At 35.7% G+C, this 15,930-nt stretch overlaps 1 protein-coding gene across 1 annotated transcript in view; it reads left to right on the top strand.

Annotated features, from left to right (window-relative positions):
• The first annotated feature begins 5,114 nt into the window (after positions 1-5,114).
• Positions 5,115-15,930, top strand: part of SLC12A1 (solute carrier family 12 member 1) — a 151,056-nt gene continuing 140,240 nt past the window's right edge. The window contains exons 1-2 of the mRNA XM_044665187.1: positions 5,115-5,177; positions 6,487-7,094. Of these exons, the coding sequence (XP_044521122.1) occupies positions 6,675-7,094 (420 nt within the window). The 5' untranslated portion in view covers positions 5,115-5,177; positions 6,487-6,674. The remainder of the gene's footprint in view (positions 5,178-6,486; positions 7,095-15,930) is intronic.

Genomic DNA, 15,930 nt, shown 5'->3' with positions numbered 1-15,930 from the left:
CATATATATTTGTTTCTTGATCAATTGAATTTGCCTTACAAAATAGGCTAGCACAGGCGGAGACCTCCTCCTCAATTCTCTACCATATAAGGATGGCTCTCTGGGAATCCATCATTTTATGTCTCACTCTCCTATTCTCCTGGATTTTATGATATCCAGAAATACACCATTCTTCAAGATGAAATCAACTCTGAAACTCACCCTTCTCATCACCCCTTTCCCCTACTACCACTTCCCTCCCTCTGATTGGAGAGGGTGGAGGGTGAACATTGGAGACTTCCTCCCTAATTCTCTCACATATGAGGCCTATCTATGAATTAACCTCATCATTTCACACTCTGCTGAAACTGTCACCTTCTTATCTACTACCCTACTGCCAGGCTGCAGGACTTCATAATCCCAGCCTTCCCTCCCACCAGAAAACTATCTTTCCAAAATCTACTTCCCTTTCAGCTTCTTTCTTTGTATTATCTTCTCCAATAGCTAACATTTATTTTGTAGCATTTATTATGTACTAAGTACTATGCTTTGTGCTTTAAAATTTTATCTTTTCTCCTTTGATCCTCATAATTACCCTGCTAGTCAAAAGTTATTATCATCATCATTTTATAGATGAGAGAACTGAGGCGTCCGAGGTTAGGAGACATGTTCAGGGTAATACAGCTAGTAAGTATCTGAGGCTACATTTGAACTCAGGTCTTTCAGACTCTAGGCCTAGTACTTTATCTATTCTATCATGTAACTCCCCATATCAGATTATATTAGTTCCTTGAAAACAGAATCTATTTTATGCATTTCTTTCTATCCCCAAAGCAGAGTCCTGGCACATAGTAGGTGCTTAATGTTTATAAATTCTGATTCTGTCTTAGAAATAATGGGCATCACTATTGGTGGTGGAGTTGAGAATTGAATCCTCCAGAAAACAAGTTGAAATTATTTAAGAAAATTTATTAAATTCTGCTTCATACCTCCTGACCATTTTCCTAGTTATAAAAATGTACTCCAAAGTGATCAAAGCAAGAAAAAAAAAGTTCTGTGTGTGCCAAAATATTTGTAGCAACACTTTTTATAGTAGCAAGAAAACTCTAGAAATATGGGGTGGGTGCTAATCAAGAGGAATGTCTGAAAAATGTATGTTCTATTAATAAAATGGAATATTATTGTGCCAAACAATGAATATGAGGAATTCAGAAAAAAGGGAAGTCTTCTTTTGGGAGGCTAATGAAGACACTGTACTAACTAGCTTTTGAGGTCCTTTTTAACTATTGATCTATGATCCTCTAATCTGCTCTACCATTCCCCCCAATTCCCTCTTTTACTAGTCACCTAAAAAGGATTAAACAATGTTGACCTTTCAAGGTCAGCCACAGTATAATTTCAAACCCCACCCCCAGGACTTCTTACCTGTTTCTGTTTATTGATGCTTGACATTCTTTTAACTGGAGACAAACTCTTTACTTCCATAATTGTAGATGAAAAGCTTATAATTAAAATGCCAGATTTTTACATACTGTTCAAAAGTTATTAACTCCTTAAATATAACGAAGTGGAATGGGACCTTGTTGAAAGCATTGAACTAGGGGTTCCATTCCTAGCTTTGTCACTGACTAATATTTAGAGTTCAGAGAGTGGAAATCACTTTCATTCAATGAAAGTGATTTCCACTCTCTGAACTTCAATTTTTTCACCTGTAAAATGAGAGAGTTAGATCATCTTGCTTAGATCTTGCTGATTCTTTCCAACTATAACAAGTCATACTGGAAAAAATACTGGACTTGGAACCAAAGAACCATGGATCCAACCTCAGGTTTTGTTACTTACTAAGCATGTGGCCAGCAATGGGTCATTTAAACTTTATGAAGCTCAGTTTCCCCCATTGAAAAATAGAGATAACACTTCTATTACCTTCTTCATAGGTCTGGTGTAAGGAAAGTGCTTTGTCACACTCAAAATACTCTGGAAATGTAAACAGTATTTATCAATTAACCAACAAATAAGTTTAATTCTTTCCTATTGTATGATGTAGGTAGGCATGGAGTTGGAGTTAGGGAGTTTGATAGTAAAACCAGCTTTTCTGTTTTAGTTGGGCTCATCTTTATGTAATGGAGCTACTCATGCCCAGCTCTTCCTTTCAATCATACCCAAGAGGTATAATTTACTGCTAGTCAATGTCTTTTCTCTAACTCTCTTAGTCAAGAGAGAACTTGGTAACTCTGCCAGGAGAGAACAATATAGGTTATAGATTTACTTGCAGTGTATATAAGACACTGAGATAAACATTATAAAAATAGATAAACACTCCTTATTAACCAAACTTCTTTCCACCTTTTAAATATACTCACTCATGATTCAGACTTTTTTTTTTTAAGAATAAAGCCCTGACTCAATCTTTGCTCTGATTTTTGAAAGTTTGTAAACCATGTTAATCCATTAGATTCTCTCTCATGCAACATATGAGCTCCCATTTAGGATGGGAAAAAATTTCCTTCTACTCCAATAGGAAGCAGATGCAAGTAGGGAAGGCCTCTCCTCTCTATTTTCTTCTCTCTCATTCTCTGTTAGTTACTATTTCTCTTCTCTTACTAAAATAAAACTTAAAAAAATTTTGTTTTTATTGTCATGCAAAACACACTTCCATATTAGTCATTGTTGTAAGAACACATTCATATATAACCCAAACCCAAAAATAAGACCTAAGATACACTGATGTGAAAGAGAATTCCAACAGTTCTTTCTTTGGAGGTGGACAGCATTCTCCATCATGTCTTTCAGGATTATTCCAGATCATTGCATTGTTGAGAGTAGCCAAGTTTTCACAGATAATCATCATACAATATTGCTGTTATTGTGTATAATGTTCTCCCAGTTCTGCTTATTTTGCTCTGCATCAGTTCCTGAAGATCTTTCCATTTTTTTCTGAAATCATTTTGCTTATCATTTTTTATAGCACAACAGTATTTATTCCATCACCAATAGGTACCACAATTTGTTTGGTCATTCACCAAATGATGGACATCCTCTTATTTTCGAATTCTTTGCCACCACAAAAAGAGCTGCTATAAATAGAAAATTGACATATTTAAATCAGAACAGTTATGACCTAACAGTTTAAGTAGCTAACATTAATGTTAAACAAAAAATAAACCATTTTAAAGAATAGAGTTAAATTTTTAAGTTAAATCTGCTTTTCTCCCCCATGAGATAAACTGAATTCTCTTTAAGCAGGGGAGATTAGCACAAAAAAACTTACCTCTTGACTTAGCCCCAGGCATGTTTCTTCATTAGACCATGACTGCTTCTTTGGTCTGCTCACACAGCATCCTGCTTCATCACTATCTCTATTCACCCACAGATCATCAAACTAAAATCCAAACCTCCTTTGAACTCCAATGGGCCACACTGCCATGCTGATTTGCAGTTAAAAAAATTCCTGGTACATCATTTGTGCTTCAGAACATCCTGTTTGCTATTCCTCTAGGTGAGGGGAAACAGTGCTATCTGTTTAAAACTTCATCTGCCAAAAACTTACACAGCTAGATGCTAAAGACTTCTTTCTTCCTGTAGAGAACTTTTCCCTCAATCTCTACCTACAATGGGAAGAGGAAGTTTAAGAGAGAGACACAAAGTGCTTTAATCAGGAAGAGCAGAAGATATGAAAGATGGAAAAGTCACAAAATCCCTTCAGCCATGTATCTTATTCCACTTACCATATCTATCTATCTATCTATCTATCTATCTATCTATCTATCTATCTATCTATCTATCTATCTATCTATCTACCTACCTGTCTGTCTGTCTGTCTGTCTTCCTATCTCTCTCTCTGTCTACCTGTCTGTCTGTATGATTACATGTTTACTTGCTCATATTAAATTTTCAGGTTCATTTTGTAAATGTTCATTTTCTGTATCACAGTATGTCAACATCTGAAAAAATACAGATTATTTCTTTTCTGTAAAAAACTGTCATTTGGATATTATATGTTAACAAGGAGAACAAGATAGATGGAAATATAAGAGTGGGAAGGAAATGGGTATTTTGGTGAGGCTGGGAGATTTTACACACACACACACACACTCGCGCGCACACCACCGTATTACACATAGCCAGTTATGGACAAGTACATGGAGCCAGTATATTTAAGTGAGAACAGTAATGCAATTGTGACATGTGTTTGAGATTAGACCTTGAATTGTTGCAGGTAAAGAGTAATCAAGTGAGAACAGGGAGGGAAAGGACCTCAGATAGAGGAGGCAACATGGCCCTCACTTCTCTTACTAACCGTTCTGTGACTTCTCTGAACCTTGGTTTCCTTGTCTATAAAATAAGGGGATTTGGCATAATGATCTCTAAATTCTCTTCCAACTCTGACATTCCATAAATCTATTATTCAACTGGACAGTCTAAACTACTTTGTTTAAGCCTTAATCAGTTGGTGTGGGTAAAGGCTTCTTCTGACATAGGAGGACAAAATAGCTTTGGTGACACAAATTTGACAAAACGTTTTGTTGAATTGAGACAATCTGATCTTTTAGACATGCCACTGGGAAATTTATGCCTGTTATATTCTTGCCTGAAACACTTTTTGCCCTTGGGCAGGCACATACTCTGCAAATCCCAGCTTCCATCCCCTACCTGCTCACTTCAAATGCAGAGAAGAGCCAATAGCCACTGCAAACAAAGCAAAAACACTTGAAAACATGAATCTTTAGTTACAAAGTATAGACATCATCTCTGGAAGCCTATATTTTAGTGCACATGCTGAACAAAGGGAGGTCACCGTGTAATCACTAATCTGAAATAACCTCACTCAGGAAAAAGATTGAACGCCATTCATTTACCTCCAAACAACTGAAGCGTCCCTGGTTGTTTTGTTGGAGAATTGTGGTTACACAACCCACTTCCTGTTATGAATTAGGGTGATTTTCATTTACTTCTTTTCAGTAGGAATTAATGGTTTACTACTAGTCACTGGTTGACAGTATTTGCAGTCCTTCAGAGCAAATGAGTGGGAGGAGCTCAAGATATTATTCCTAGCCAATCCCTAAATGGTCCTCCCTGAAAAGTAAGAGTCTAAACAATAAAAAGCAGTCTAAGATGATGAGTGAAAGCAAAAGGTTCTTATATGCTCCAGGGATGTGGAGGCAGTTTATTCTTCCCTTGATGATTGGCCCCCTGTGGTAAGTCCATTTCTTTCTTGGGTCATGTGCAATTATAAATTAACATTAGACCATTACAGTGGATTTGTTCAACTAGAGGTAGGAAGGAAATTCAGAAGGCTCCTATCCTGAATTCTCTCTGGGACAATGTGGAAAAATACTATTATTGTTTGAAGATTTGCAAAAGCTGGGCAACTGCTTTGTAAATCTTAAAGTACTATATACATTCACTATTTTATGTTTATTCATTTTTCTAGAAATTTATTACTTAAGAGTCAAAGTTAATATTTTTCAAAATTTATATGTAGGGAAAAGATGATTTTTATCCGTTTGAATATGGCAGTCTCATCTTCCTAGAAGTAGTTTCTCTGAAAACCAAAATGTAAGCCATTATAAAAGAACATTGTTCTAAAGAGTCTAATGAGATATTGTTCTCATTCTTAGGAACTATGAAAATTATTATGTATTCCTTTCATTTCCAAATCAAACCTCAGTCTTGTGATGAAGATTAATAATATTCCATTAAAAACAATCTGTAGAGTATGGCTATTATATATTGATCTAACATAACCATTTTATTAATTTTTTGTAATTTATTTCTTCCCCAAACACCCATATCTTTAATAAAAGTTCCATGGAGCATTTGCAAAACAAATAAACACAAAAAGATATTTCAAATCTAGTAAAAGATCAAGGGATTTAAAATAACTCATGACATGTTGAGAATGTTTTAAAACCTTAATTTATATTTTTAAGCATTTTTAAAGGCTTAAATAATTACTAATTGAATGCATTACCAAAATATAACTGGAACAACTTTAATTACTTAGAAACATCCATTTTAATTATAATCTTCTAAGAAGACAAATCTTTAAAAAGATCTTGATTTTAATGTTTTTCCCATTTACTGGATCATTTTTCTTCTAAATGTACTTTTGAAATAATTATTTTTGAAGTTTCACTGATTTATTACTATCGAATTAAAAAAAAACCCGTAATGAACTATTAACATACCCAGCTATTTGAGTTAAATGTTTTCTAACATAACCTAAAGCTCCAAGCACAAGTCAAACTTCTAAGGACTCCAATAGAAGTTCTGTCTGCCAAAGCAGGTCTCCAGTTGTTTATTATGTGATTTAATTACCCAGGTGATTCTAATTCTAAGATTCCTTAGAAAGAAAGGGGGATTTAAATAACATGAATGAATTCTAAATCCTAAATCTTATGGTTCCTGGGATATTGTACTTAGAAAGAAAACTAAATTAAGTTAACCCTTATTAATCTTATTTCTGAAACTTGAAACAAACTTATTTTATGTTCTTGGTGATAGAACTGAGAAGGACCTTCTGAAGGCTTGTATAGGAGAGAATACTTCAAGAAACCAGGCCTCTTCTAGATTGAAAGTCAAGTGTTATCTAATGCAGCCTCATTAGCCTTTTTATTTTAAGAAGGTAAAGGAACAGGTATTTTTGATAATCATTAAGGGGACTACTTAGTCAGAGAAGTCCACTTTAGAAGATGTCAATGAATAACTCTTCCAACGTATTCCTGGATGCGTCCCCCAATCATCCAAATCGCTTTCAAGTTAATGTAATTAATGAGAGCCATGAAAGCATAGCAGCTGCTGATGGCAATCATGACCCTCCACATTATGAAGAAACATCCTTTGTTGATGAAGCCCAGAACAGATTGAGAATCAGCTTCAGGCCTGGGAATCAGGAGCGATATGACAATTTCCTCCAAAATGGAGAAACGGCTAAAACAGATGCAAGTTTTCATGCCTACGACTCTCATACCAACACATACTATCTGCAAACCTTTGGCCATAACACCATGGATGCAGTTCCCAAGATTGACTACTATCGTAACACTGGCAGCATCAGTGGTGCCAAGATGAACAGACCTAGCTTATACGAGATACACGAACAACTTGCCAAGGTAAGTTTCAGGAAAGGTATGCAAGCATTCGTGGTGGCCTTAAAATTGTACATGCTTCAGTTTCTAGAATGTCTAAATAGCCTGGAATTGAATTTTGTCTCTTTAAGTTCTCTTATTTATACAAAGAAGAGGCTGAACTAGCTGATCTCTAAGATTCTTTCCAACTCAAAAATGGAATCTACTATCCTATGGGGCAAATGTCTAGGTAAAATGTTCTCTCTGAATCTTACTTTGAAAGGTAATGAAGGGGCAACTAGGTAGCCCAGTGGATAGAGTGCTAGGCCTGGAGCTGAGAAATTTTGAGTTCAAATTTGACCTCAGACATTTCCTAGCAATGTGATTTTAGGCACTTAGCTCTGATGGCTTAGCTCTTTTCATTCTTCTGACTTAGAATTGATACTAATATAAAAGGTAAAGGAAGGAAGGAAAAGAAGGAAGGAAGGAAGGGAAGGAAAATAATAAAGGCTCAGTACATGCCTCAGTAAAATCCCTAAACTAAAGAATTTATCATTTATAATGTCATAGAACTTTGAGGCTTCAAGGGATCTTAGAAATAGGCTGTTCCAAGTTCATTATTTTACAAATCAGGAAACAAAAGGTGGTGTTAGAAAGTTTAAGTGACTTGCCAAAGTCACCCAGAAAATTATTGGTAGGGCAAGGACTAGAATCAAAGGGTTCTTAAGACCCTCAATCTACTTCACTTTCCTTTACCCAAGGTACAGTAGTATAATGGAACTTAAAAAACTAGAAAGAGTCTCAGAAGATTATTATGTCCAACCTCCTCATTTCAAATATATGGAAATGTACTCAGAAGGTGAAATATCATGTTCAAAGTAATACTGGCAGGATTAAGATTTAAAGCTGCAAAGGACTGTGATGACCAACCCTTCCTTTTACAGAGAAGGAAACAAGTTCATAGAAAGCAGGGTCACATGGTAAACATCCAAGGCAAGCTTTGAACCCAGATCTTCCTAACTTCAAGACCAGTGCTCTCTCAGTTGGAACTAGAATTCAAATCTCCTGACTCCAAATCTAGGAATCTTTTACTAATTATTCTTCTCCCAAGCCATCTCCCCAAGGTGCCTTATCCTGTTGACAATTATGGCAATTTTAATTTCCATTTGCTTTCATTCATGAACTAATCAGATGGGAAACTAGAACAAGACAATAGCACCTTTGTTTCAGGGCTGTTTGGAGGGGCATCTAGTAGTCAAGTCATTTGGAAACAACTGAGCTTACCACCTAAGTATCACAATTCACTAAAATAGGAACTATCTGATGTCACTTTCCCCCCTCCCCCATCAGATAAGATTCTTTGAGGTGAGACCCTGGTCTAGTGACCTAGGATTCTGTCCATCCCCAAAGTAAGTGTCCTGAGGTCCTCACTCATGGTCTCAAAATAAAATTGTCCTTAAAATTTATGTGAAGGCACATTTCTTAACATGACACTTTTTGTCACTTGCCTCAAGGAAAAAATTTTCTAGCACTGGTTATAGTGTTAACCCATGAGCAAGTTAATTTCCCCTTACTACACACACACACACACACACACCCCTTCCCTTTATATAAAATATATATATATACACATATATAATACATACATATACATAGTTTTATATATGTGTTTAAATGTATATGTATAAAACAAACACTGTAAAACATTTGTTCATATTGTTATATAGTTTTAAATGTATATTGTAATGGTTTTATATATTTTACAGTGTTTACTGCAACTAGTGCTATTCTCCTTAAGGATTTAATCTGTATGAATATTTTGATTAGATTTAAGGAGAAAAGGGCGATTTGGCATTTTATTGTTTTTCTCTTAAAAATACTGCCTGAGGTTTCTGAGTGAGCATAAAGACTTAATGTAGTCCAATGAAATTCTGACACAGAAGCAGCAGAAGTGGCTCATCATTCTATTATTTTCCCCAATACAGCTAATATGCCTAAATATGTTAGAATTCTAAGGCAGAGCTTTTTCTAATCCAGGAATAAATTATATACAGGTCAAATACTATATCTTGTATTCAAACATCCTAGTGGACTTTTAAACTTCCTACTGTTCTGGAATATTACCTAGATTTGAATGAGTGGCATTATTTATTAAAATGTTCATCTGATAAAATCCTACTTGAACATATCTTCCTCTGTTTAGATATTTTACTCCCTGGCTGGTACCCAGTACCCTCATGTTACCCTGATTTCCCTAATTTCAATTTTCACCAGGAATTAATTTACTGAGTAAGCCCTTTTTGCTCCAGATCTTTCCTAATCAGAACCCAACAGTCTAACCAGACCCTTAGGTACCTGCTGGGTTACTGACTAGCTTGTTTTTAAAAAAATTAACTATGAATTAATGCAATATCATGTCAAATAACATTTAGATTTTAACCAAATCCTTCAATTCCTTAACCCAAAGAAATAAGGGAAATTCAGGCACAGTAGAATAAGGAAGAGATTTTTGAGAAGGGATGCTTTGAGGAGCATTTCAAATCTACCATGCCAGTAGCTGCTTTCTGCAATGGAGATAAAACCCTATTTCAAGGAAGAAAAGAAAGAAGGAATAAAGATAGGAAAAATGGTAGAAAGGAATGTGGAAGGCATTGTGGAGATATTTTAAAGTCACTCAGAAGTAGAGTAAGACTGCCACCCTTCTTTTCAAAGGAACCTGGAATTATATCCCACTTTACTCCATCACATCTTAAGGTCTGCTTTTTTCCCTAGCCTTTTAAATCCTCCTCTATCTCTGAAATTGTCATCAAAATGTCCCATTCACTTTGACCAAAAAAAGAAAATCAATAAAGTTGAAATGCTCTAAAAATGAAAATGGCCAGGAAAAAAATCTCACATTGTTGATCATCATGCTGTCCCAGAGGCTGCACACATGGCAGTGGCAGGTTTGCAGGAAGCATAACTATTGTTAAATAAATCCTTTTTTATTTTCCCCAAGAATTAAGCTCAGAGAGAACTATTGTTTATCCATCTGAATGATGAGAGAAGAAGAGGATTGGATCTGTGTCTGACAGATCTGGGGCCCTCATTGTTATTTCCTCTTAATACATTTCTAATTTAAAAAAAAAATTGAGTGGCAGAAAGTATTTAGTTTTGACTTAGAGTAAATGACTGAATTTTCCTCCCGCATAAAGGAATAGCAAATGTAAATGATTAGAAACTGGACTGGAGCCCAGTGTTCTGAATGTTAATGCTACTTTTGGTAAGATTCTCCAGGTAAGTAGCTGTTGATAGAAGATTAGTTCTCAGTCATCTTGATAGCTCACCATGATTAGATCTACAACCATCTATTTACATATCCACAATTGAAGCAGGGAGGCATCAAATCCAAATGAAGTAGACTATTTGAAATGGCCACAGTCAAACAATCTTCGACTCTTTTTTTTTTTTAAATCAATCTTTGGTTGAATAATTAATTTGGCCTTTTTTTTTTTGCTATTTTTTTTTAAACCAGAGGTGGGCAAGCGATCTAATACTAGTTTAAATTTAGCACTAGAAGAGAACTTAAAAGCTTTCTAGTTTAAGCCCTTTGTTTTACAGTTGAGGAAACAGAAGTCCCAAGAGGGTTGTTGTTACTTTTCTTTTGCCTAGGGGAGAGGAACAAAGTTTCTTTAAATAATATTTTACTGATCCTCTTCTCTTTTTCTTCTATGGCTGCTCCTTGTCTTCCCCACACAGAACCTTCCATAAGTAAATACAAAGGGAAACAAAAGCAAAAATTAACTCTGGCCGTATCCGAAAACATAAGCCTCATTTTGCACTTCTGGTACACGGGTCTTTTATCAAAAGATGAAAGGCCTGATGAAGTGATTTTCCCAAGGTCTCATGAGTAATAAGTAGCAGGATTGGTACCCAGATCCTTTGACTCCACGTGTGACTCTCTTTCTACTGAATCACCCTATCTAAAGCTAGTTAGATATCTTCCTCCTCATAGACCTTGACATTTAAATCCTGATGCTGCTTGCTGGATACCCTCAGTAAAATAAGCTCTTAATAATTGGTTGAAATTACAAAGGCTTTGTACACAAATGATAATTTCTCTTCAAGGGTTTAGAAAGTAGAAATCCATAGGAATGACAGGAGCAAAATATGACTTTTCTGTCTTTAGCTCTGAGGCAAGGCCTGGAGTTGTGATTTCCTTGATACAGGGAACTCCCAGGTAAGGAAATTCAGCCCACTTATGCAGGTTGGCACCTTCTTCACAATTTATAGTCTTAGAGAGTAGCCTGGAGGGCTGAGAGAGGGGTTAAATAAATGACCTATTCTGGGCCATATCTATTATATTTAGGAGAAGGGACTTGAACTCAAGTCTGTCCTGACTTCAAGGTTAGCACTTAATGTCACAGACCATGCTGACTTTCATTGCTAGCATGTTAAATTCACAATTCATTTCAGAATAATGTCCTTTGTCCTGAATGACACAGAGGAATTGGTCCACTGGATTTTGGGAAAAAGTGATCATTATAATTGCTCTAGCTGAAAATTTTACAAGGTTAGGATATAAACTGGAATATTCTAAGCGTCCTGGTCACTAAAAACCTACTCTAATACCACATGGTAGCATGGAGGTGACCTTGAATTCTTGAAGGCTATGCCAGTGGATAGCTGACTAAAAAGGTTCTTATTTATGGCCCATGACTTCCCAGAAATGACCTAACTTAGTTTGGAAGACACCTATCACTAGGTTGTCTCAGAGCAATAGATTTTTTTTCCCTTTTATACAGTAACTCTCAAAGGCTAAATGACAGAGGAGTTGGCTCTCCTCTAGTGAGAGTAGTCCTCATACTGACAAAAATCACAAATCCTTGAAGTACAGATGAAATTTTAAGTCTTCATCTTCAATGATCTCCTGTGGCTAAGAAAAGCTGCCAGTCTGTGGCCCTAGAATTTAAATCTGATTAAAATTATCCTCTCTTTCAAAGTAGTAAAGCATCAAAGGCTCACGCATAGATGGAAATGAGGTTTCTGAAGCATTCCATGGTTAAAAGCAAAAATCAAGCAATTCAGGTCCTAATTGTCTATTTTAAAGGTTTAAACTGAAGGGACTGTCCTCAGTGAGCCTTTTCTCCACCTGCCTTTAATTTCTAATGAAAGTAGAATTTCTAATGCCACCGTGCTAAAGCCTTCTCATAATAAGCAAAGAGGGAATAGTTCATTCATTCATTTAATAAATATTCTCTGGCAACTACTCCATTCATGGCATTATTTTATGCTAACCAGCGATAATGGTCATTTATTAAAACACAATTCCCTACTGCTAGGGCTCACCATGAAACATGGGGAGTAACACAATCATCACTCTAGTTATCCTTTCAAAATAAAATTATAAGAAAAAGAAGCATTTGTTAGAATAATTTCTGGTGTACAACTAATTTTTACATAGTATAAATAGGACTTTAGCAGGAGGAAATATAGTATATAGTACAGAAATGTCCACCAGCAGGTGAATAGGGCCTGAACCAGATTAAAATGTAATTGGGAAATATTTGACAAAATATTTGACCAAAATTTGACAAAAAATAATACTGTAAATAAAAATACAATAGAAAATAGATTATATTAATATGTGATTTTCTTAGTCAATATGTCACCCAGATCTCTTCATATAACACTTAGTGGCCCCATTTCCATCTGAGTATGATACAACTGGCTATAGTTAGACAGAATGGTGGATGTGAAGCCAGGAAGATCTGGGTTAGAATCCCTTTCAGATTCACTTTAAAGGTATGACAATGAAGGTGCTTAATCTCTCTGTCTCTGTTTTTTCATCTTTAAAAAGGGATAATAATAGCACCTACTTTACAAAACTGTGAAAATCAAGTGAGATAATATAAGTACTTTGTAAGCCTGAAAGTGATATATAAATATTAGCTATTATTATTTTCATCCTGATTTCATCAATGTAGGGAACTACCCACAAAGACATTTCCTTTATGGCTGATTGACGACTATTCTTTAGTAGATATTGGGGATAGGAGGGGGGTGAAGCTCTATAGCTCAAAGGATAGAGTGCCAAGCCTAGTGTCAGAAAGTCTTGGGTTCAAATCTGGCTTCAGATACTTCCTAGATGTGTGACTTTGGGCAAGTGACTTAAAACCAGTTGCCTAGCCCTTACCACTCTTTTGTCTTAGAATTAATACTAAAGCAGAAGGTAAAGGTTTTTTTTTTTTTTTAAGATATTCTTAGGTGTTTCCTTGAAGGCACTGGGGAGGTTCAATGACTTGTTCATAGTCATATAGCCAGAATGAATCAGAGATAGGACTTGAACCCAGGTCTTCTTGACAATGAAGATAGGTTTTCACTACATCACTGTCCCTTACACGAAAGTACTGTACTACATTTTAAAACAGAAATTGTATCCAGAAAAATAAAATGCCATACCAATCAACATTTTGAAAAAAATGAATGTGAGCACTTCAAAAACTGAGACATTCAAATGAAAACATTAATAATATTAAGGTGATGAAGAGGACACAGAATGGCATAAAAGTGGATTGCTCCTTGGTTTCTGGGATTGGTTAAATCTTTAGGGTCCTGGTTGTTACTGCCACTAATAGCTTTAAGAGTGATTCTCAGTGACCCTGCTTCTAAGCAGTACAATTATATATATAGTGAGGAGCCCAGATGCCGAGTAGGGGATTCAATCATATCTGACTAAACAAGAGGTCTCCCTTTCTTTTTCATCCTTTAGCCAGCACGAGATTGTTAAATTAATTGTTGATCTCAGTCACTGCGATCATCAGCATTTATTAAGTACTTCTTGGCATATGGCATAAAATGAGTTGAGTTCATGTAATCTATGCCCCATAATATTTTGCAGTCTAAGGCAAATTAGATTGCTCTGGACAGACAAAAATATATAGCCAAGCTGACAAATTTTAAACACATAACTCAGAGCATTAAATATTTAAATTCTGTAGGAATGAAGAGGTAAGTGCTTATGTTCCCACTCCAGAAAATATACTTTTCTCAAGTGCCCTAGAGTTCAAATCTAGAAATATTTCATTGGATTGGGGATAGCTGGAAAAAAAGGCATTATCTGGGATCCAATAAAATGTAAATTTACATAAATATCATAAATACACCTAAAAGCCAGAGTAGACTAGAAAGCACAATTAAACTATGTGATATAGCCAAAATTTGAATTTAAGTGAGTTCCCCTTACAGGAAACTGAACCAGTGCCAACTAGAGCTTCCAAGTAATTTTCCAAGGTAGTTCCTTTAAAAAAAAAACTCATTGCAGTAATGGAACTTTTGGAAAAAGAGGAATGTAACAGACCACCTATTAGTAATCGCTTAGTGCACAGCAAAGTGGGAAAAAAAGGTGTTTCCACAAAGATGCATTAGAGCCTCACCAAATATTAGACTTAGAGGAGACCCTAGAACTCGTTAAGTCTAACCTTATTCTCATTTTACAAATGAGGACTCTAGGGCCCAGAGGGATTAAGCTCCCAAGGTCACTGTAGTAATTAGTGGAAGAGCTGGTTCTAGAAACAATGTCTTTAGTCCACTGCACTCTCAAAATCAATTCTTATCACTCTGAACAAAGCAATATTAACTTCAAGTCCAGAGGACTGAAGATGAAGTATGCTGTCTCCCTCCTATAAGAGAAGAGATGGCTTGAAATGCAGAATGAGACATTCTTGGATATGGCTAATGTGATCATTTGTTTTCATATTTGTTGTGAGAGTTTTTCTTTCCTTTTTTTTTTGTTCCATTCAATAAACATTTATTAAGCACCTTCCAAAGGGCTTACAAAATAAATAAAAAATTTAAATAAGAAAAGAACTTAGTAGACTCATAAAAAATAATAAATTCTTATCAAGTCGATTCAACACACATTGACTGAATGCCTATTGAGCTCAGACACTGCAGATGCTTTTCTAATTTTAAAGAGAATGAGACTCACCTTCTTCAATGTTTTTTATCCTTCCCTATTGGATTTCTCAAATATTTTAATTATGCCAAAGTCATTCTGACCATAGCAATTTGATAATTAAAGTATTTAGTGACAGAATTGGATATCAGGAATTAAAACAATTTTCTTATTCAGTCATCAAGCATTTATTAATTTGTTTATTATATGTTGGGCATTGCGTTGGACTCTGGGTTTACCAATACAAATAACTAAAACAATTTACATTGAGCTTACAATCAAATGGGGGAGACAAGTACTTATATAGTTATAGATATAGATGTATAGCATAAATATAAGGTTAATAAATACAAATCTGTATATAGAAGGTATATGAAAGGGAGGGCACTAGCATTGAGAGATCAGGAAAGGATCCTTGCAGAAGATGGTGCTAGAACCACATTTTAAAGGAAGGAAGAAACTTCAAGTCAGCAGAAAAAAGGAAATGTGTTGTAGGAATATAGAATGGTCAGAACAAAGGCCCAGAGTTGGAGTATCATTTGTGAGCAACAGAGAAGGGACCATTTGGCGGGATCACAGAGAACAAGAGGGAGAAGGATGTCCAAAGATGATTAAAAAGCCACACAAGGAAACAAAGGAGTTTACATTTCATCTAAAGGCAATAGGAAGCTACTGGAGTTGATTAAATAGAGTAGTCACATGGTCAGACCTGCCTTTAAGGAAAATTACTTTGGATGAACTGCAATACTAAAAAACTTAAATTCAATCACCATTTTTTTTATTACATCAGGGAAATCTGTTGGATTTTTCTACCTCCATACTGCCATTCAAATTCATACTAGAACCTAGAACACTCCCTCTCCCTCTCCCTCTCCCTCTCCCTCTCCCTCTCCCTCTCCCTCTCCCCCTCCCCTCTCCCCCTCCCCTCTCCCCCTCCCCTCTCCC

This window comes from Gracilinanus agilis, chromosome 2, assembly GCF_016433145.1.
Source record: "Gracilinanus agilis isolate LMUSP501 chromosome 2, AgileGrace, whole genome shotgun sequence".
Classification (NCBI taxonomy): Eukaryota; Metazoa; Chordata; class Mammalia; order Didelphimorphia; family Didelphidae; genus Gracilinanus; species Gracilinanus agilis.
The sequence above is the reverse complement of the archived record's forward strand: the minus strand, read 5'-3'. Positions and strand labels throughout refer to the sequence as shown.